We start from the raw sequence: 22803 nt of genomic DNA, 5'->3' as shown, positions 1-22803 counted from the left end.
AGCCAGAGAGAGACAGTGCACTAATTTAGCAACCAAGCCTGTGAGTGCACCCACAAGCAGAATTTCTCTTTCAAAATTCACCAGTTAGCCAATATCACTGGAAAGCGTCTTACTCATACTTTGTAGCTGGGAAATTATTTGGGAGGAGGAAATAACGAGAAATCATTTTAAAATTCCCATGTGACTGTCCTGTTTAGCTAGACCCAGCCCTAATGCCCCTGATTTTCTGCAGAGGGCCTGTGGCAATTTTTTTCACGAGGCAGGTTCCATGATTAAATCCCTCTGAAAATTATCCTATGCATATGCAGACAAAAGAACAGGGAGCTAGCCATGTGCACTGTTTCTCACCCCATTTTAACTGGTCACCAGGAGGACACCGACCAGCTGCTATGCCTATCTCTCTTGAGGCTCTTGTTCTGGTAATTTTTTGAAACAAGTACTACAATTGATTACTATCAGCAAAATCAACCTTCAAATTAACCTACAAGACTGACATCTGGCATCTCAAAAATCTGTATTATCAATGCTTTCTCCCTTCTTTTACACTGGGATTATTGCTATATATAGATAATAAACTGACTATAATTAATGAAGCAAGTACTGTAGATTTTATTTATTATAAAGAAAGCTGAAAGCAAAAGACTATTCTCACAAATAAAAAAGCAAATGTCAACACAAGATCTGGCTATAACCAACCTTGCTGTGCTGGGGGGTGGTTTTTCTGGGTTGTTTTTTTTACTTGCACTGCATTCATTTAAAAGGAGCAAGTAATCTGTAACTAATTTCACCATAGTTAAAATAATCAATAAGTGAATCATTACCTTTTAAAATGCAATGTAGGCATAAGGGTCAAATGTTTTAAGTGATACCTTTTTATTAGGTTATCTCCAAAAACGTCTGACTAGTCTGAAGTGAAGGGATAACAGCACTTAAGACCTAGGCAAAGATGCAGTCCAATACAAAAGGTATCACCTATGTTGTTCGCTGACACTTTATCCCCAATAAAAACTCTGCTATTCAAGAAATCCATGAAGACTAGCTAACACCGTATAAAACATTTCAATCCTCTGAAGCAACCCGCTCTACTCTGCAACACCTCTGGACATGTCGAGAAATCCTCTTCTGTAATCCGCCTTGAACCGCAAGGTCATGGCGGAATACAAATCACTAATGTAATGTAATGTATTCAAGTGGACAGACATAGCAGGCACAATGCAACCTATGAAAAAGGTATCGCCACAAGTACAAGAACAAGAGAAGGTAAATTTCTACCTTAGCTTGATGTATGTCAACTCCATACATGGACAGCTTTTTGGCATTCTCAAGGAACTCCAAGTCAGCTTGGGCTGGAGTCATAGATCTAGAAAATATGCAAAGTTTCAAGTTAACAGCAATAACAACAAGCCTAGAGACGGAACAAAGTTACATCTATGATAAAAAAAAAAAAGGTCACACCAACTTTGTATTCCAATCACATAAGATTCACTTTAACATTCAAACCTAAAACTTGTAGGACCTACTAAGCATTGAGGAGAAAATTCTACAAATAGCACCTAAACATTACAAGTTGAAATGCCTAAAAAATCTGTGCTGGAATCATGCCTCCATAGGCACTTTAGGCCACCTAGTGCCACTGTGGGCCTGGCTAACACGGAAGTGGCATTAGGTGGCCTAAAGCACGATTCACAACAAAGATAGAAATATAGGCCTGGAAATCCCTGGCCTTTATTTCTGGCGTCTATCTTTCTGGAGGCGCAATTCTGTATATGGCGCCGTTGCATGATTGACACATGAACGGCAACCACTTTTTAGGCGTCCGTGATATCGGCACCATATAGAATACCTACTGTATCTGAGTGTCAGCTATATCCAAATCAATTAATCACTTAAATCCTTCTTCCTTCTGCTGTTTTTCAAGATACCTCCAGCAATAGTGAAGACTTGCAGCATATGTTCACTACAAGATGATTCTACTGCATTATTTTCTAAGGGAACATAAGCAATGCCTCTGCTGGGTCAGACCAGAGGTCCAGCGCACCCAGCAGTCCGCTCACGCGGTGGCCCATCAGGTCCAGGACCTGTATAGTAATTCTCTATCTATACCCTTCTATCCCTTTTTCCTTCAGGAAATCATCTAATCCCTTCTTGAAACCCAGTAGCGTACTCTGTCCTATCACACCCTCTGGAAGCGCATTCCAGATGTCCACCACCCTTTGGGTGAAGAAGAACTTCCTAGCATTGGTTTTGAATCTGTCCCCTCTTAATTTTTCCGAATGCCCTCTCGTTCTTGTAGTTTTCGAAAGTTTGAAGAATATGTCCCTCTCCACTTTCTCTATGCCCTTCATGATCTTGTAAGTCTCTACCATGTCCCCTCTAAGCCTCCGCTTTTCCAGGGAAAAGAGCCTCAGTTTCTCTAATCTTTCAGCATATGAAAGGGTTTCCATACCTTTTATCAGTCGCGTCGCTCTCCTCTGAACCCTCTTGAGTATTGCCCATACTGTGTGTATGCCGGTGCCTTCCTGCCTGATGTCAATTCACAGGACCCTCAGTTTAGTAACAAAGCTAAGAAGCCAACTAGGGGAAGTGGGTGGGTTGTGAGAATATATGCCTACTCGAGTAATTAGGATGCTTCTTAGGGTAAAAAAAGGGCCTGGAGTGTCCCGAAGGCCGAAAATGAACCAAAGTCATATGAAATACTGAACACAATAAAAACAACAAACTATGAAGAAAATAATGAAAAAGAAGTACAGAAAGGCATAAAATAAGGGTTAAAGTTCAACGCACTGAAGAGAGAACTGAAGACACAGCTTCTCAGCTCTGCGGACAATGAAGAACTGATGGTCCTGTGAGCAGTGGCACAGCCCAAAAATTTAAATTGACAGTGCATTAATGTAGTCATATAGATGTTAAAAAGAACAGGGGACAATAGTGAACCTCGAGGGACCCTGCAGTCCAGAGACCACGCGGTAGATGCTGTACCATTGAAATTTACCATATCGCAATGGCAAAAATCCTTTTATCCAATTGAGGAAGTTGCCCTCCAAACCCAAATCAGACCGTAGTTGAACAAGAATATCATAGCTCACAACATCAAAGGCTAATGAGAGATCGAATTGCAATACAATTGTGAAAGTAAACCTTGAATTTTAGGCTATGAACTTCTCTTTTAGGAAAATCGCCAAACCTTTTTTAAAGGCCACTAACTGATTTCACCTCATTCTCCGGCAACGAATTCCAGAGTTTAATTACACATTGTATAAGGAAATATTTTCTCTGGTTTGTTTTAAATCTACTATTTAGTAGCTTCATTGCATGCCCCCTGGTCAGAGTATTTTTGGAAAGAGTGAACAAGCGATTCACATCTACCCTTTCCACTCAACTCAGTATTTTATAGACCTCTCATCATATCACCCCTGAGCCGTCTCTTCTCCAGGCTGAAGAGCTCTAGCCGCTTTAGCTTTTCCTCATAGGGAAGTCATCCCATTCCTTTTGTCATTTTCATCGCCCTTCTCTGTACCTTTTCTAATTCCGCTATATCTTTGCATAATGAACCCCAAAGCTTTTATAAACAAAACTGACAAAATAAAAAGGAAAAGTAAAAAACTCAGGCCTTACCTATAAGACTTATGAAGCTCCATCACCTTCTCTTCCAGTTCCTTTGTCTGATTTGGTGCCAGCTTAAACTCACGAATGTAGTCTGTACCATGAAGATCTGCATCGTAATCCCCAACCTCAGACTGGACAGTGTAGGAACCCAGTAGCGCCAATGTTGCAAAGGAGCAGGGGAGCCGTCCATTAATAATGTCCTGTCGAAGCTGGAGGCACAAATAATACCTACAAAAGACAGTAAATATGGGTGAATGAAGATTTATATGATAAAGTTCATGTACAGAGTCCTGAGACATTTTAGGAGAAACTTAATGTACTTATTTCCATTCCCAGTTGAATTGTACATATGAGGGGTGTTCAATAGTTTAACTGCCTCAGTAAGAAAAAAGGGTTTTCAAACAAATTTTTGTTTTAGTTTTCAATATAGTCCCGATAGCTCAATATACTCCATCTACTTTTCCTGCAATGACTTTAACCCCTTTGAAAATAATTTTTGTTTTTGACCTTCATACCAGGATGTCACAGCTTCCTTGGCATTTTCATAACTTGAAAAATCGCTGTCCATGGAGAGATTGCTTCAAAATTCAGAACAGGAAATAATCCGAAGGAGCCATGGCAGTACTGGAGTGTGGATGGTTCAGCTGCTGAACCCCACATTCTCAGATGGCAGCCTGCAATTGTCATAACATATGCACCAGGAAGCATATGTGAGGAAGCAGCACACCTGCTATGAGTTTTTCTTGTCTTTTCTCCTTAATCGACTCCCACAAAGCATCACTGTGTTGGCGTAACTCTCCTCAGTTATGGTTGTCTTGTGGCATGAACTCCAGAAACAAAAGTCCTTCACCATCCCAGAAGACAGTTGCTATGACTTTGCCTGCAGATTTTTCAATCTTGAACTTTTTGGGGGTGAGGGATGACTTACACTACATTTACTCCATTTGGACTTAGGATTTCTGCGATAGACCCAAGTCTATTGGTCTTCAGAGAGCATCTTCAAGTTCTCCTGCAAGCACTGGAGCATTATGGCCTTCTAACATAGCATCAGCATCCTTGGAACCCATCTTGCACTAACCTTGGATATGCCTAACTTTTCATTACTTATTTTCCAAACTGTACCTGACGAGATGCCCATTTCTTCAACTATTTGGGAAACCTTAATTCGTCTGTCTGACAAAATTAAACCCTCGACTTTCTTGCACATTTCTCTGGAAGTTGCTTCCACAGGCTGTCCAGTGTGAGGGTCATCTTCAATGGCCTCTCTACCCCACTTAAACTGCTTGCTCCAAAATTTTACTTTGTAGGATGATGGGACAGACTCACCATAAGAACATTAGAATAGCCTTACTAGGTCAGACCAATGATCCATCAAGCCCAGTAGCCCATTCTCACAGTAGCCAATCCAGGTCAAAACCCAAGGAGAAGCAACATTCCATGCAGTGGCTTCCCCCATGTCTTTCTCAATAACAGACTATGGACTTTTCCTCCAGGAACTTGCCAATACCTTTCTTAAAACCAGCTACGCTATCCATTCTTACCACATCCTCTGGCAATGTATTCCAGAGCTTAACTATTCTCTGAGTGAAAAAATATTTCCTCCTATTGGTTTTAAAAGTATTTCCCTGTAACTTCATCGAGTGTCCCCTTCTCTTTGTAATTTATGACGGAGTGAAAAATCGATCCACTTGTACCCGTTCTACTCCACTCAGGATTTTGTAGACTTCAATCATATCTCCCCTCAGCTGTCTCTTTTCCAAGCTGAAGAGCCCTAACCGTTTTAGTCTTTCCTCATATGAGAGGAGTTCCATCCCCTTTACCATCTTGGTTGCTCTTCTTTGAACCTTTTCTAGCGCCACTATATCTTTCTTGAGATAAGGAGACCAGAATTGAATGCAATACTCCAGATGAGGTCGCACCATGGAGCGATACAGGGGCATTATAACATTCTTAGTCTTGTTAACCATCCCTATTTTATTAATTCCTAGCATCCTATTTACTTTTTTGGCTGCTGCCGCCACACATTGGGCGGAAGGTTTCATTGTATTTTCTACGATGACACCCTAGCATCTGGTAACTGTGATTCAGGTTATTCTTCCCAATGTGCACCACTTTGCATTTGTCCACATTAAATTTCATCTGCCATTTGTACGCCCAGTCTTCCAATTTCCTAAGGTCTGCCTGCAATTTTTCACAATCCGAATGCGTTTTAACAACTTTGAACAGTTTAGTGTCATCTGCAAATTTAATTACCTCACTCGTTGTTCCAATTTCCAGATCATTTATAAATAAGTCAAATAGCACCGGTCCTAGTACAGACCCCTGCGGCACTCCACTGTTGAGAAAAATGACCATTTAACCCCACCCTCTGTTTTCTATCCGATAACCAATTCCTAATCCACAACTGAACTTTGCACCTATCCCATGACACTTTAATTTTCTCAGGAGCCTCTCGTGAGGAACTTTATCAACCCGCTCACCTTTATCCACATGTTTATTCACACCTTCACCTTTTTCCCTTCTTTTGTGAAAAATTTTATCACTGAATGGTGCTCCAAATCTAACAGTTTCTTACTTGATTCTCACAAGGACTCTCCTGACATCTTGTCTCTTGGAATGTTAAGACTTGCACCGAGCCGCAACTGTGCATGAATAACCTTGAGACATGTCATAACGTGCACAGACTTGTTTTAACACACTTGCTACTTTCTTTCATACTCAGGTAGATATATTACTGAATGCCCCTCATTGTCTTTTGCTATAAGACACTGTCCACATCAAAAAAAAAAATTTAACCTTTAGCTACATCAGTTAACTTCTAAAAAAATGAACTAACTCCCAAAACATTGTGTGGTCTGGGTAATCAACTCAAAATCTATTTGCAAAGGTAGTCCCTATAGCATATACAATTGCTATCAGTCATTTGGTTTGCTTTCTTCTAAAGTGGTTTATATGCTGTAATGTGGACGTGATATAAAAGGACAGGGGTAATCACTTAAAAACATAAGAATCGCCCTATTGGGTCAGACCAATGCTCCATCTAGCCTAGTATCCTGTTTCCAATAGTGGCCAGTCCAGGACAGTCTGTGCTACTTAATCCCATAAGGGACTTTATTTAGATTTATTTATTGAAAATCATCCATTTATCTAGAAAGCTCTGGGTTCAAGACTAGGCACACTAAAGCTCAGTGGTCATGCAGGTAACATTTTCCAATTTCCTGATGACAACACATTTTAAATTCTGCTAAACAGCAAAATGTGCAGGTATGGAAATGCAGTATTTAGTGGTTCTCAACCCAGTCCTCGGGGCATACCCAGCCAGTCGGGTTTAAAGGATATTCATAATGACTGTTCATTAAACATAGAAACATAGAAGATGACGGCAGAAAAAGGGCTATAGCCCATCAAGTCTGCCCACCGTACTGTCCCTTCCTCTTAAGTCTATACCTAGTGACTATTTATTCAGATTGACTCTCTTAGGGATCCCCTCTTTCCTCCTCTGACCCTCGTAGGGATCCCACATATGTATCCCATTTATTCTTGAAGTCCAGCACGCTGTTGGCCTCGATCACCTGCGCTGGAAGCTCATTCCAACGGTCAACCACTCTTTCTGTGAAGAAGTACTTCCTTATGTCGCCACGAAATTTCCCGCCCCTGAGTTTGAGCGGATGCCCTCTGGTGGCAGAGGGTCCCCTGAGAAAGAAGATATCATCTTCTACCTCGATACGTCCTGTGATGTATTTAAATGTCTCAATCATGTCTCCCCTCTCCCTACGCTCTTCTAGAGTGTAGAGCTGTAGTTTGTTTAGTCTCTCCTCGTATGAGAGTCCTTTGAGACCCAAGATCCTCCTGGTGGCCATCCGTTGAACCGACTCGATTCTGAGCACATCTTTACGGTAATGAGGTCTCCAAAATTGTACACAGTATTCCAGATGAGGTCTCACCATGGTTCTGTACAATGGCATTATGACTTCAGGCTTCTTGCTGACAAAGCTTCTACTGATACATCCCATCATTTGCCTTGCTTTAGATGAAGCCTTCTCCACTTGATTGGCAGTTTTCATGTCTGCACTGATGATTACTCCTAGGTCTCGTTCCGCCGAAGTACTAGTTAAAGTTTCCCCATTCCCCATTGTGAGATATACTGTATTTGCATTCTAAGAAGGTGGTGCATGCAAATCTCTCTCATGCATATTCATTCTGGATATCCTAGAAATCTGACTAGCTGGTTTCTCCTGAGGTTCAAGTTGAGCAGCACTGATTTAGTAGAGGTCATTTTAGACAGGTTAAGTAACATTTACAGTAGAGAATGACTTGGGGAAAAAAATTTGTCCCCGTCCTTGGCCTATTCCCACGAGCTCTGTCCCTGTCCTTGCCTTGACCCTACAGACTATGTCTGATCCCATCTGCGCAAGTCTTGAATAGCTATTTTATATTGAGATCATTTTATTAAAGTATAAAAAGGAACAATATGCTGTGCAACTGTCATTTTATAAATCACAAATTCAGAAAAAGGATCATCAAAAAACTCATCTCCCCTCAGGATGTCCCCTCCACAATCAGGAAAATTGAATGCTACATTCACCCTTACAGAATACCTCGGATACACACACAGAACACAAATACCAAATAATACATAACTGCCCAAAATTGATAAACATAAATTAAGCCAAAATCCCAAGAAGCCATACCTGCCATATAATACAAAAGCAAAGAAATAAAAAGATTAATTTTCTCCTATACTGTGCAAAATATAAAGATCACACATGCCAGGTATGGTATTAAGCCAAAGAGTGCAATTAGGGCAACTGCCCCCTGGCTAGAGAAAGCCCTAAGTCTGTTGGAAGCTGAAGATGGCACGGGCTAGTAGTGGGCATTTGGGTCCCTTCCAAATTTTTGCCCTGGGCCCTACCCATGTCTAACACCAGCACCGGCAGGATAAACATTTCAATTCTCATATATTCTAATCATAAAACAGAAAATAAAATTATTCTTCTACCTTTTGTTGTCTGGTCATTTTATTTTTCAAGTCATGTTGGTCCCAGGCTCTAGTTTCTGTTTCCCTCTGTCATCTCTTAACTCACTTGCCAGGGTCTCCTGCTCATATGACATTTCTTCTTCTCTTTGCTCACCATCCATCTTCTATTTCTGTGTACCTATCTTTCCCATCTCTGGGTCCCCTAAACCTTCCCATCAAGCATCTCCCCCTTGTCCATGTCTCTGTATTTATCATCACTACTGCACGTCCTGCATTACTCAGCTCTCTTCTGTGTTCCTATTCTCTCTCATATCTAGCACTTTCCCTCTGTATACATATAACCCCTACTATGTCTGGCATTGCCCCTCTCCATCCATGTACCATTTCCATGCAACATCTCCCTTTGTGTCCTGTCCCTATTCTCCTCTCCTTGCCCATTATTGCGCCTCTGTTTCTCATACCTCCCTGTGTCTCTCCCTCTCTCTGTTGTGTTCAGTATTTCATTCCCTATTCCTTCATTTGCTTAGTATGGCATCTCCTTTTCCCTTCTCTTCCCTCCAGCAGTCCCCTTTCCACAGGTGCAGCACTTCTCCCCCTTCCCTCCAGCTCCCCCTCCTGCAGGTTCTGTAGCTCTCTCCCTTCCATTCAGCTCCAGCCCCCCTTCCATGCCCTAGCCCCCCTCCTGGGCCAATTCCTCCATCTACTTTGCCTTACATTGCTCCCTCTCTTCATCAGGGCCGACGTTTCCAGTTCCATTTGCTCATGGGTCCAGCAGGTCCAGATGGCTTCCCTCCCTCCCGCTGGTACACACCTTGCAGAGCGAGCCAATCTCTACACAGGCTTGCTCAATAGTGCTGGCGGCCTTCCCTCTGCAGGGCTCCTCCTTATGATGCAACTTCCTGTCTTTGTGTAAAAAGGAAATTACGTCATAAGGAGGAGCCTGGCAGAAGGAAGGCTGTAATTATTGTCATAAGGAGGAGCCCGGCAGAGGGAAGGCTGCGATCACCGTCGAGCAAGCTTGTACAGAGATCGGATCACTCTGCAAGCTGTGTGCCAGTGGTAGGAAGGGAGGGAAGCCGGCTGGAGCTGCCAGACCTGCAAGTGAGGGGGTGGGCTGGAGGTGCTGGACCCACGAGCAAGGGAGGGTAGGGCCTGAAGTTGCCAGACCCAGGAGGGGAGGTTCCTGGAGTTGCCACACCTGTGATAGGGGGAGGTGGGATGGTGGGATATTGGGGAGCTGTGGTAGATATAAAGCTGTTTACCACTCCACAAAGCGGCAAAAAGCTTTGTTCTGCACCGACGGTGATCAGATATAAATTCAACCCATTTTTGCAAGTTTATTGTGGTTAGCCATGGCAAGCCATGGTACCAGGTCACAGTGTTAGTCTCCAATTTACACATATGTACTGAAAAAGAACAAAATTAGTTTTTTTTTACATGCAATTGTCTTGTGTAATGCCATCCTGTACTGTTTTAAATCTTTTTTTCTTGCGTTAGGATTATTAGCACAATGTATGATGTTAGTATGTGCTAACCATTATGTTATCTTGTCATGATTCTGGAAGTGACACCCCCGCATATATCTTACCTAGTTATATCCTCTGTCAGCTGAGAAGGATCAGGCGGATAAAATTTCACATTGAACGTGAAGTTCAAGGATCCTCCTGCCAAATTTCAAACAAAATATTTTTACAAATTATATATAAAGTCTGACAATGCAGCAGGACACCATCATTCCAAAAGATGGCTAGTTAAGGCATGAATATGTAGCTGACCAAACAATTAAAAAAAATCTGTTTGCTTGTTAAAACGGAATTTTTTTTACAATAATAAAAATAGAGATAATAGTTGAAATAATGGCAACAAAAAATTAAAACAAGATTTGAACTCTTTTTTTCATATCTGGGTACGGGCAAATGCAGGTTTACATATTATATAGGGACAGCTGCAGGGAAAATCTGACAGAGGAGCCAAGCATACCTGGATTTGAGTGAAAAAAATTTAGGGCTCCTTTTACTAAACGACGCAAGAGGTTTTTAGCGCTGGTCAGTGAGATAAATGCACTGAAACTCACAGAACTCCTATAAGCGTCGCAGCATTTACCTCACCAGCCCATGTTAAAAACCTCTAGCACCGTTTAGAAAAAAACAGCGATAGGTATTGAAAATATAGTTCAGTTTTGGGAAAGTGAGATCACCTACTGTTCAGTTCAACAGTAGTAAATAATAATGAGGTTTTTAATAATAATAATAACAACTTTATTCTTGTATACTGCCCTGCCATAAAGTTCAGGGCGGTTCACATCAAATCAAAGAAGACTGTGCACTCCATTTTATATATATATATATATATATATATATATATATATATATATATATATATATATATATATATATATATATATATATATATAGCATACCAAATTCCACCAAAAGTTAAAACTTAATCTGTCATAATTTTTCCAGTTACATGTTATTTGTTGAATTGTTACTCCAGTTAATATGAATAAAAGTTTATTATTACGTGACGAAGTTTGACTTTTTGCTCTCATTGTTGTACCAAATAAAATAGTATCATAAGTCAAGGCTACTGGATTGTCCATCATCCTATTTATTTGAGGCCAAATTGATTTCCAAAATAATAATATATATGGACAATAGAATAAAAGATGATCTAATGTCCCAGCCTCAAGATGACAGTGCCAACATTTATTAGACTCAGAGCTATCTAATTTTTGTAAACGAACAGGGGTCCAAAAAGCTCTATGCAAAAGAAAAAACCATGTTTGTCTCATAGATGCTGATACTGTACATCTTATCCTCCAAGACCAAAGTCGTGGCCATTGAGATACATTAATTTGATGCTTAATCTCAATGCTCCAAATGTCTCTAAGACCATGTTTTGGTTTTTTATTTACAAATCCAGCTATTAATTTATACCACATTGCGGCCTGGTGACCAGTGGAAGCCACCTGAAAGCATAAGAATTCTAGGCTATGATAATTGTTAAGATTTTTCCATTCACACAATAGCAACACAGAAAGGTTATTTTGGTAAATTTCTGAAGATTTGGAGACCATTAGCAGATTTTTGTAATGATTAATAACATTTTCCCATAATAAGAGACTTGTTAAGTGGGGATGTGGGTGGGTATTATTTTATTTACCTTACAATATGTATGAATTAATTAATGCATTTTGAAGTATTAGGTTAGAGTTTCTGAAATAGGAAGGGAGGGCTTGGGGGGGGTTATTTTATTTATATTTGTCATACATATTAAATGATTTACATATTATCTAAAACATTATAAAAATATGAATATAAATATGATATATTGTACTTAAAGTATTCATGAAGGAAAATCAAGTGTGTGTTTATAAGATTATATGTATTTTTCTGATACACTTGTTGTAATATGAAAAAATGAATAAAGAAATAAAAAAAAAAAAGAAGACTGTGCAATCAATGATCATACATATCAGGAAAGTACAATATAATCAAGTTACAAATTTGTCGAACAAGTAAGTTTTCAACAACTTCCTAAAGGACTGTGCTTGAGGATTAAAAGTACTCAACCAGGAATTCATTTTTCCTGCCTGAAATGCAAATGTCTTTTCTAAAAAAAAGTACATTAAGTGATCTGAATAAGATTAGAAAAGTAATGGTGTAAGCACAGGACTGAGCAGGCTAAAGGGAATGAGGATTTGAATAATGCAACCCACATCCTGCTTTTTACTGTGTGGTAGAAACAAAAAACGCTGCAGAGATGGTGATGTTCAAGATACAGGCTTTATTAAAAATACAATTTAATAATCTACATAAAATATATCTATAGACCCAACAGGGTCCGTGTTTCAACGATGATGTCTTCCTCAGGGGTCCCTAAAGATCTAATATAATAAAGCCCTAAGCGCGCATGCGCACTCCCACCTGTGTGCTCCTGTTTTACGTGCGCTGTAGGGCACTGCAGGTAGGAGTGTGCATGCGCGAGAATCCCCCGAGGCGGATGTAATGGAAAGTACTTTCAAACTTATTCAAGTGTTCTTTTATATACCCAATCTTTTTCTCTCTTTTCAATGGACCTCAGAAACACAACTCGCCACTCAAAATTCCATTATTTGGGACTGGTGGTGAGGATATAATTTTGATGATCCCAAGTGGAACTGACAGTATAAAGTATATAACATCCGACTGTGACAGTAGGCATGTTATGTGCTAATCAGTTAGTCATCGCCGCATGCTAACCGATTAGCGCCTGAGCCCTTACTACCTAGAAAATAAGCATCAGTAAGTGTTCATGTATTAATGCCATGTACTAATGGGGACAATTAGTGTGTGGCCATTATTGGGAATAATGGAAATGTGTCAAACTGCTGCGCTAAAAGTGGGGGTGACACAGCTTAGTAAAAGGACCCCTTGGTTTTTCTGTGCTCCTTATCAGTGTAACTGTGCTATTTCTTCAGTGACCTGATGAACTCTTGAAAACCAAGTCACAGAAGTATTAAGTTAGTCCAGTACAAATGGTCTCTTCACCTACACTTTGTTTGTTGATCCTTATTTCTACAAGCTATATGCACAAATGATCACAAAGACTGTTTTATTTTGGATTTTGTTCTATCTGGAATCTAGCCTCACCCACCTCACTGCCATTAATGAAAGTATGTCAGTCTTGGGGGTAGGAGGGAAACCTTAAGAGAACATCCACGTCACTCTGCTGTTACAGCAGCAGTCCTCCAGCTGACTTGCAGTCCCTTTCAATACCTGCCATAATGCACCATTAAAAACAGCCATTAAGATTCTGCTGCCATCACAGTTCCTTTCCAGAAGCCATAAATTCCTTCCCCATGGAGTCTGTGCTTTTGTCAGCTTAAGTAGCTGAAGACAACTTTGGTATCAAATCTGAGTCTCTTGTATTCTGTAGATCAGCTAACAAGGAAGCCCCACAAATGTATTTAACCATTATTCAAGTTTATTATTATCTAAGCAGCTTACAATACAAATTATGGAAAATAGATAAAAAGGAGTCTAATAAAAACATGACAAACAAAAGGGAAAAAAAAGGAAGGAACTACAATTTATAAAAGTAAAGAAAGATGGAAAGGGGGGTAACACAAAAGGTGAGGGTTGTGTGGTCCAACTGGTATGTTTGACAATACTTTTAAAAAGAACTAACTAATAATAGGATGTTTATGAATAAGCATCAATAAATAGACACATTTTAAGCTCTTTTCTAAAAATATTAAGTGAGGTTTGAAATCTAAGATGATTGGGTAGCATATTCCATAATTCTGGCCCCTGAACAGGGAAAATAGAATTACGAAGAGTATTTAAAAAGATCTCTCTAAATGTGGGGACTATCAGTCAACTCTGATTGAGAAATCTAAGTATTTGTGAAGGGGTAGAAGGTGTTAAAAAATTGTTTTAGAAAAAGAAAACATTTGAAGAAAAGCTTGCAGTGTCACAATTTCTTAGATATTGAAGGATTTGTTTCACTGTTGATGAATACAAAAATAAATCCAAAGATTTAATAGACACGAAGGTCATACACGAGGGCTCTGTATGCCAACAGAGAACTTCTTAGAGCAAGATCATAGAAATAAAGCGCAAGAATCAATCATTTCCTAGACTCAAATATGGTATGAGTACAGAACATTGGCATATGATATCATTAATGCCAGCTCTTCAAAACACACTGGCTGTCTACAGGATGTACCTCTTGCTGCGAAAGTCATATTCTGTAAGCAGTCGGCTAGCGCCTCCTCCTCCTCACTGGCATCTCGCGGAATACAGTTTGCGTTAGTTTCAAGTTTGAGTTGCGTTAGACCGCCTATCTAACAAAATCTAGGCGGTGTACAATAAAATATTTTTAAAAAATAATACGACTTGACATATGACATATATAATAAGACCTTTTACAAGAGAGAAATTGGACAGAGGGGAAGAAGTACAATGTATATATAGGAAAGAGGGGGGAAAGGGGAAAGCACTAGGGGGGGGAAGATAATGTGCTACATATCATAGTTCTTCTAAATCTGCTCTAGAAAGTTTACCAATGTTCACATATAGAAACATAGAAATAGACGGCAGATAAGGGCCACGGCCCATCTAGTCTGCCCACCTTAATGACCCACCCCTACCTTTCTCTGTGAAGAGAACCCACGTGACGATCCCATTTTGTCTTAAAATCAGGCATGCTGCTGGCCTCAATCACCTGAAGTGGAAGACCATTCCAGCGATCTACCATTCTCTCGGTGAAAAAGTACTTTCTGGTGTCACCGTGCAGCTTCCCTCCCCTGATTTTCCACGGATGCCCTCTTGTAGCCGTGGGACCTCTGAAAAAGAAGATATCTTCTTCCACTTTGATGCGGCCCGTGAGATATTTGAGCGTCTCGATCATGTCTCCCCTCTCTCTGCGTTCCTCGAGTATAGCCGCAACTTATCCAGCCGTTCCTCGTACGGGAGGTCCTTGAGTCCTGAGACCATCCGGGTGGCCATTCGCTGGACCGACTCCAGTCTCAGCACATCTTTGCGGTAATGAGGCCTCCAGAATTGTACACAGTATTCCAGATGGGGTCTCACCATGGATCTATACAATGGCATAATGACTTCAGGCTTATGATTGATGAAACCCCTACGTATACATCCTATGATTTGTCTAGCCTTAGATGAAGCCTGCTCCACTTGATTGGCAGTCTTCATGTCTTCACTGATGATTACCCCTAAGTCCCGTTCTGCTACAGTCCTTGCTAGGATCTCGCCATTAAGGGTGTAACTTTTGCATGGATTTTGGCTGCCAAGGTGCATGACCTTGCATTTTTTGGCATTGAAACCTAGTTGCCAGATCCTAGACCAGCGCTCCAATAGGAGTAGGTCGTGCGTCATATTGTCGGATATTGAGTTTTTGACCGTTGCACTCCTTTCTACTACATTGCATAGTTTGGTGTCATCTGCGAATAACGTTATTTTACCTCGAAGCCCTTCTGCTAAGTCTCTTATAAAGATATTGAACAGGATCGGGCCCAAGACCGATCCCTGCGGCACTCCACTGATCACCTCTGTCATTTCAGAGGGGGTGCCATTCACCACCACCCGCTGAAGCCTGCCTCCAAGCCAGTTCTCAACCCATTTTGTCAACGTGTCACCCAATCCTATAGAACTCATTTTGTTCAACAGCCTGCGGTGTGGTACGCTATCGAAAGCTTTGCTGAAGTCCAAGTATACGATGTCCAGGGGCTCCCCAACATCCAGCTTCCTCGTCACCCAGTCAAAGAAGCTGATCAGGTTGGATTGGCAGGATCTCCCAATAGTAAATCCATGTTGACGGGGATCCCGTAGATTCTCCTCGTTCAGGATCGTATCCAATTGACGTTTGATTAGAGTTTCCATCAGCTTGCTTACTATTGAAGTGAGACTCACCGGTCTATAGTTTACAGCCTCCATTTTGCAACCTTTTTTATGGAGTGGAATGACGTTAGCCGTTTTCCAGTCCAACGGGACTATACCCGTACTAAGGGAGAGATTGAAGAGCGCGGATAGTGGTTCCGCCAAGACATCACTTAACTCCCTGAGCACCCTGGGGTGTAGGTTGTCTGGCCCCATCACTTTGTTAACCTTGAGTTTAGACAGCTCACAGTAGACACTGCCTGGCGTAAACTCGAAGCTACTAAACGGGTCTACTGAACAATCCCTTGTCCTCCACATGATTAACCCCCCTTTTTACTAAGCAGCAGGTAGAGGTTTAGCCCAGAGTGCTAAATTCTCTAACGCTCATAGAATACCTATGAGCATCGGAGCATCTAGTGCCCCAGGTCACAGTAGAAATCTCTACCACAGCTTAGCAAAAGGAGGGCCTAAATTTGCTCAGCTCTTACTTAAAGATCTACTTCTCTAGTTATTTTCTTTTTTAAACTTTTCATTTTACACTATAAGAAACATCGCTTTTTGCCTATGTATTTAAGTTCAGAACAAGACTATGAAGAGAAAGCTGTTCAAACACTTGCTGTGAACTCTCAATCATGAGCTTATTCCAAATTCCTGGGGCAGAAAATAGTAGATTCCATCTGTAACTGTGAACAAAAACAGAAAAAGTTGGGGAGAAAACAAAAGCTACTGAACTGAATTCAAGGGACTTACCATGAACCTGTTTCTTAATTTCTTTGGTTGAATCCAGCCATGTCTGTAAGTAAACCAAAACACCATGTTTAACACATGGATTAAGGAAAATACCCACAATATTTCTTGAGAATGCAACTGGCAACCAAGTATGGCCAATGAATTGCTCAGCATTTTGTTACTCTTGTTAAGTATACATGTTCACAACACAAGAGTTTAAATAATATTTTTAAAGATTATAAAATTGAGACATTCATCCTGTAATGTGTGGCTGTTCTATGAGTTCCCTATCATAAATTACTGAAAAAGAAACATAGAAACATGATGGCAGATAAAGACCAAATGGACCATCCAGTCTGCTCATCTGTAGCATCCACTACCTCCTCCTCTTTCTAAGAGATCTCACATAGAGAATGACACGGAGACAAATTTTTCTCCTTCCCCGTGGAAGCTCATTTTCCCGTTCTGTCCCCGCAAGTTCTTTTCCTGTCCCTGTCCCATTCTTGCAAGCTCTGTCCTCAACTCCACAAGCCTCAAACACTTTAAAATCATAAGTGAAGTGTTTGAGGCTTGTGCTGTTAAGGCAGAACTTAAAGGAATGGGACTGTGACAGTGATAAAATTCACAGGGACAGGAAAATTGAGTTCCTGTGGGGACGGGGACAAATTTGTCCCCATGTCATTCTCTAATCCCACGTGCCTGTCCCAAGCTTTCTTGAATTCAGAAACAATCTTTAGTCTCCACCACCTCTACTGGAAGACTATTCCACACATCTACCACCCTTTCTGTAAAAAGTATTTCTTTAGATTACTTCTGAGCCTATCACCTCTTAACTTCATCCTATGCCCTCTCATTCCAGAGCTTCCTTTCAAATGAAAGGGAATTGTCTCATGCGCATTTATGCCAAGTAGGTATTTAAACATCTCTATCACATCTCCCCTCTCCTGCCTTTCCTCCACAGTATACATATTAAGATCTTTAAGACTGTTCCCATACACTTTATTATCAAGACCACCAACCATTTTAGTAGTCTTCCTCTGGACCAACTCCATCCTCTTTATATCTTTTTGAAGATGTGGTCTCAAGAATTGTTCACGATATTCTATGACATCTCTTCAGAGTCTTATACAGGGGCATCAATACCTCCTTTTACCTATTGGCCCAATGCACCCTAGCATCTTTCTAACTTTCACCGTTGCCTTTTGTACATTTTGATGAGTGTGGCCCTGATTCTATAAAAGACACCTAAAGTACTAATTCTTATTGTGTTTTTCCTTCCTTATATTAAAGTTCCTGTAAACCGTGCTTATGGAGAGGATGCGGTATATAAACTTAAAGTTTAGTTTAGATTGGCGCACCTAACCAATCTAGGCACCTAAATTAATTTTGTAATTGGCTTTATCAGTGCCAATAATTGAATAGCACCATTATTTTTAGAACCAATTAAAAAACAATTAAAAAATAATAATTTTCTGGTAAGCCCTACAACTTCCTGGTAGGCACCAACACCAGGGTGCCTACCAGAAAGTAGGTATGGTTAGGGACAGATTTTGGTCATGGTTTCATTTATGCGCCACTAGGCATAAAGCACAGTTACTTACCGTAACAGGTGTTATCCAGGGACAGCAGGCAGATATTCTTCACGTATGGGTGACGTCACCGACGGAGCCCCGGTACGGACCTTTTTAACTAGAAAGTTCTAGTTGGCCGCACCGCGCATGCGCTGGTGCCTTCCCGCCCGACGGAGGAGTGCGTGGTCTCCAGTTAAGATAAGCCAGCTAAGAAGCCAACCCGGGGAGGTGGGTGGGTCGTAAGAATATCTGCCTGCTGTCCCTGGATAACACCTGTTACGGTAAGTAACTGTGCTTTATCCCAGGACAAGCAGGCAGCATATTCTTCACGTATGGGTGACCTCCAAGCTAACAGAGAGGGAGGGGGGATGGTTGGCCATTAGGAAAATAAATTTTGTAACACAGATTGGCCGAAGTGTCCATCCCGCCTGGAGAAGGCATCCAGGCAGTAGTGAGTAGTGAATGTGTGAACTGAAGACCAAGTGGCCGCCTTGCAGATTTCCTCAATAGGCGTAGAGCGGAGGAAAGCCACAGAAGCAGCCATAGCTCGGACCCTGTGGGCCGTGACAGCTCCTTCCAGCGACAGGCCAGCTCGAGCATAACAGAACGCAATACAGGCAGCAAGCCAATTGGACAGCGTCCGTTTAGATACAGGGTGACCCAGACGGTTAGGATCGAAGGTCAGAAAGAGTTGAGGAGAGGAGCGGTGAGCCCTGGTACGGTCAAGGTAGTACGCCAGGGCACGCTTACAATCCAGCGTGTGAAGAGCCTGTTCCCCAGGATGAGAATGGGGTTTAGGGAAGAAGACAGGCAGAACGATGGACTGGTTGAGGTGAAAGGCTGAAACCACCTTAGGAAGGAATTTAGGATGGGTACGCAGAACCACCTTGTCATGGTGGAAAACAGTGAACGGTGGATCGGCGACCAGTGCATGTAGCTCACTAACCCTCCTGGCAGAGGTGATGGCAATGAGGAAAAGCACCTTCCATGTGAGAAATTTGAGCGAGGTAGTAGCAAGAGGCTCAAAAGGAGGTTTCATGAGGGCTGACAAAACCACATTGAGGTCCCAGACGACGGGGGGAGGCTGAAGAGGTGGTTTGATATTGAAGAGGCCTCTCATGAACCGGGAAACCAGAGGATGAGCCGTGAGGGGTTTTCCAAGAATAGGCTCATGAAACGCAGTGATGGCACAGAGGTGCACTCTGATTGAGGTCGACTTGAGGCCAGCGTCGGAGAGAGAGAGCAAATAGTCCAGTACAGTTTCCACCGCCAGAGAGGTGGGATTGTGATGATGAAGGAGACACCAAGCGGAGAACCGGGTCCACTTCTGATGGTAACATTGGAGTGTGGAGGGTTTCCTGGAGGCATCCAAAATGCGACGGACTGGCTGAGACAGGTTTTCTGGAGAGGTCAGCCCGAGAGAAACCAAGCTGTCAGGTGGAGGGAAGACAGATTGGGATGTAGCAGAGACTGATGTTGCTGCGTAAGCAGAGAAGGAAATACAGGAAGAGGAATGGGCTCCCTGGAGCTGAGTTGAAGCAGGAGGGAGAACCAATGTTGTCTGGGCCACCGAGGGGCGATGAGAATCATGGTGGCCCTGTCCTTGCGGAGCTTGAACAGGGTCCGCAACATCAGAGGAAGTGGAGGGAAGGCATAGAGGAACCGATCCGTCCAGTCGAGTAGGAATGCATCCGGGGCCAGACGATGTGGAGAGAAGAGTCTGGAGCAGAACTGGGGCAGCTGATGGTTGTGAGGAGCTGCAAAGAGGTCCACCTGTGGAGTGCCCCATCGAGCAAAGATGGAGTGTAGAGTGGGAGGATCCAGGGTCCACTCGTGAGGTTGAAGGATGCGGCTGAGCTGGTCGGCCAGGGAGTTCTGTTCGCCCTGGATATAGACCGCTTTGAGGAAAAGATTGTGGGCTGTGGCCCAGGTCCAAATTCGGAGGGCCTCCTGACAAAGGAGACGAGATCCGGTGCCGCCTTGCTTGTTGATGTAGTACATGACGACTTGGTTGTCCGTGCACAGGAGAAGAACCTGAGGATAGAGAAGGTGCTGGAAGGCCTTGAGAGCATAAAACATGGCTCTGAGTTCCAGGAAATTGATGTGATGTTGACGCTCCTGAGGGGTCCAGAGTCCCTGGGTGCGTAGATCCCCTATGTGAGCTCCCCATGCATAGGGGGAGGCATCTGTGGTGATGATCATGGAATGAGGGGGCGGATGAAGAAGGAGACCCCTGGAAAGATTTGAGGAGTTCAACCACCATTGAAGAGATTGCTGAAGAGACGATGTTACAGAGATGGGATGAGAAAGAGGATCCCTGGTCTGTGACCATTGGTTGGCGAGGGTCCATTGTGGTATTCTCAGATGGAGTCGCGCCAGAGGAACCACATGGACTGTCGAGGCCATGTGACCCAGAAGAATCATCATCTTGCGAGCAGGGATGGATGGTTGGAGGAGTACCTGTCGACAGAGGTGAAGCAGTGTCCGGTGCCGGTCGGCAGGAAGGAACGCTCTCATGGAGTTGGTATCGAGAAGAGCTCCGATGAACTGAAGGCGCTGCGTGGGAAGCAGATGCGACTTGGGATAATTGATCTCGAACCCCAGGAGGTGGAGGAAAGAGATGGTGTGGTGAGTGGATTGCAGCACAAGTGGAGCGGTTGTTGCTTTCACCAACCAATCGTCCAAGTAGGGGAACACTTGTAGGTTGTGGGACCTGAGAAAGGCCGCTACCACAATCAGGCATTTGGTGAACACCCTGGGCGATGATGCGAGACCAAAGGGCAGCACCTTGTATTGATAGTGGTGATTCTGAACCTGGAATCGGAGGTAGCGACGTGAAGCCTGATGAATTGGAATGTGGGTGTAGGCCTCCTTGAGGTCCAGGGAACATAGCCAGTCGTGTTGAGAGAGAAGAGGATAAAGTGTGGCAAGGGAGAGCATTCTGAACTTCTCCTTGACCAAACACTTGTTGAGGTTCCTGAGGTCGAGGATAGGACGAAGATCTCCCGTTTTCTTGGGTACCAGGAAGTAGCGGGAGTAAAAACCTTGACCCCTCTGGTCTTGCGGAACTTCTTCGATGGCATTGAGGAGGAGAAGGGATTGGACCTCCCGAAGGAGGAGAGGAATTTGGGAGGAGTGAGAAGCAGACTCTACGGGAGGATGATCTACGGGTAGAGTTTGGAACCTTAGTGAGTATCCGTGACGGATGATGTTGAGAACCCACAGGTCTGACGTGATGGCCTCCCAGCGGTGGAGGAAGATGGTGAGGCGGCCTCCGATAGGCTGAGGAAGAGGCATGGAAGGTTGGAGACTGGCTATGCCCTGGAGAAAGGAGTCAAAAGGGCTGAGGGTTTTTAGTCGAAGGGAGAGGCTTGGTCGCCTGGTGGGACTGAGAACGAGCCTGAGTGTGTTGTTGTTGTTGGCGAGGCCGGCGGGATTGTTGTTGAGGAGGATTCAGCGGCCTGGCAGAGAATCGACGTTGATAAGAGGACTGAGGCCTGTATGGTCGTGCCGGTGGAGTCTTCTTCTTCGGCTTAATGAGGGTGTCCCATCTGGTCTCATGAGCCGAAAGTTTTTGTGTTGTGGTATCAAGAGATTCCCCAAAAAGTTCATCACCAAGGCAGGGCGCGTTGGCGAGACGGTCTTGGTGGTTGACATCAAGGTCAGACACTCTCAACCAGGCTAGGCGTCGCATGGCTACAGCTAGTGCAGAGGCTCGTGAAGTAAGCTCGAAGGAGTCGTAAATCGAGCGCACCATAAATTTTCTGAGCTGAAGGAGGCTGGAAATCTGCTGTTGGAAAAGTGGGATTTTACGCTCAGGTACATACTTTTCCAAAGCAGAAAGTTGTTGGACCAGGTGTTTCATATAAAATGAAAAATGAAACGAGTAATTGTTGGCTCTGTTAGCCAGCATGGCATTCTGGTACAGGCGCTTTCCAAATTTGTCCATAGTTTTTCCCTCTCTGCCAGGAGGGGTGGAGGCATACACACTAGATCCCTGAGATTTCTTTAGAGTGGACTCTACGAGGAGGCTCTCATGGGGCAATTGGGTTTTATCAAATCCCGGGATCGGGATGACCCGGTATAAACTGTCCAGTTTTTTAGGGGCACCTGGGACAGTCAGTGGGGTTTCCAAATTTTTATAAAAAGTTTCCCGTAGGATATCATGTACGGGGAGTTTAAGAAATTCCTTGGGAGGTTGGTCGAAGTCCAAGGCTTCTAAAAATGCCTGGGACTTCTTGGAGTCGGACTCAAGTGGGATGGAGAGAGCCGCAGACATCTCCCGAAGGAATTTCGTGAAGGAGGATTGCTCGGGCTTGGAAGTGGTTTCAGCCATAGAGGGTTCCTCATCGGTAGAAGAGGCGTCCTCTTCGGTACCGAGTGGGGATTGCTCCCACAGGTCTGGGTCCCTGACAGCCGGTTCAGTATGGCGTGTTTTAGAAAGGGACTTGCCAGATCGCATGGATACGGTGCCGGGGGATGAAGACCGGCGTCGATCCCTGTCCCTGGAGGAATGGTGTCCATCCCGGTCCCGAGA

At 43.1% G+C, this 22803-nt stretch overlaps 1 protein-coding gene across 38 annotated transcripts in view; it reads right to left on the bottom strand.

Annotated features, from left to right (window-relative positions):
- The window catches only part of EPB41 (erythrocyte membrane protein band 4.1), a 225540-nt gene that overhangs the window by 84805 nt on the left and 117932 nt on the right, over positions 1-22803 (bottom strand). For all 38 annotated transcript variants that reach the window (XR_004540385.1, XR_004540384.1, XM_033955372.1 and 35 more), the window contains exons 5-8: positions 16717-16759; positions 10173-10248; positions 3616-3834; positions 1273-1360 (exon numbers count right to left, since the gene is read on the bottom strand). Coding sequence is in view for 36 of the 38 variants with exons in the window: in XM_033955372.1 (XP_033811263.1) it covers positions 1273-1360; positions 3616-3834; positions 10173-10248; positions 16717-16759 (426 nt within the window). In the remaining 2 variants the exon portion in view is untranslated. The remainder of the gene's footprint in view (positions 1-1272; positions 1361-3615; positions 3835-10172; positions 10249-16716; positions 16760-22803) is intronic.

This window comes from Geotrypetes seraphini, chromosome 8 (assembly GCF_902459505.1).
Source record: "Geotrypetes seraphini chromosome 8, aGeoSer1.1, whole genome shotgun sequence".
NCBI classification, from domain to species: domain Eukaryota; kingdom Metazoa; phylum Chordata; class Amphibia; order Gymnophiona; family Dermophiidae; genus Geotrypetes; species Geotrypetes seraphini.
This window is presented reverse-complemented; position numbering and strand designations above follow the sequence as displayed.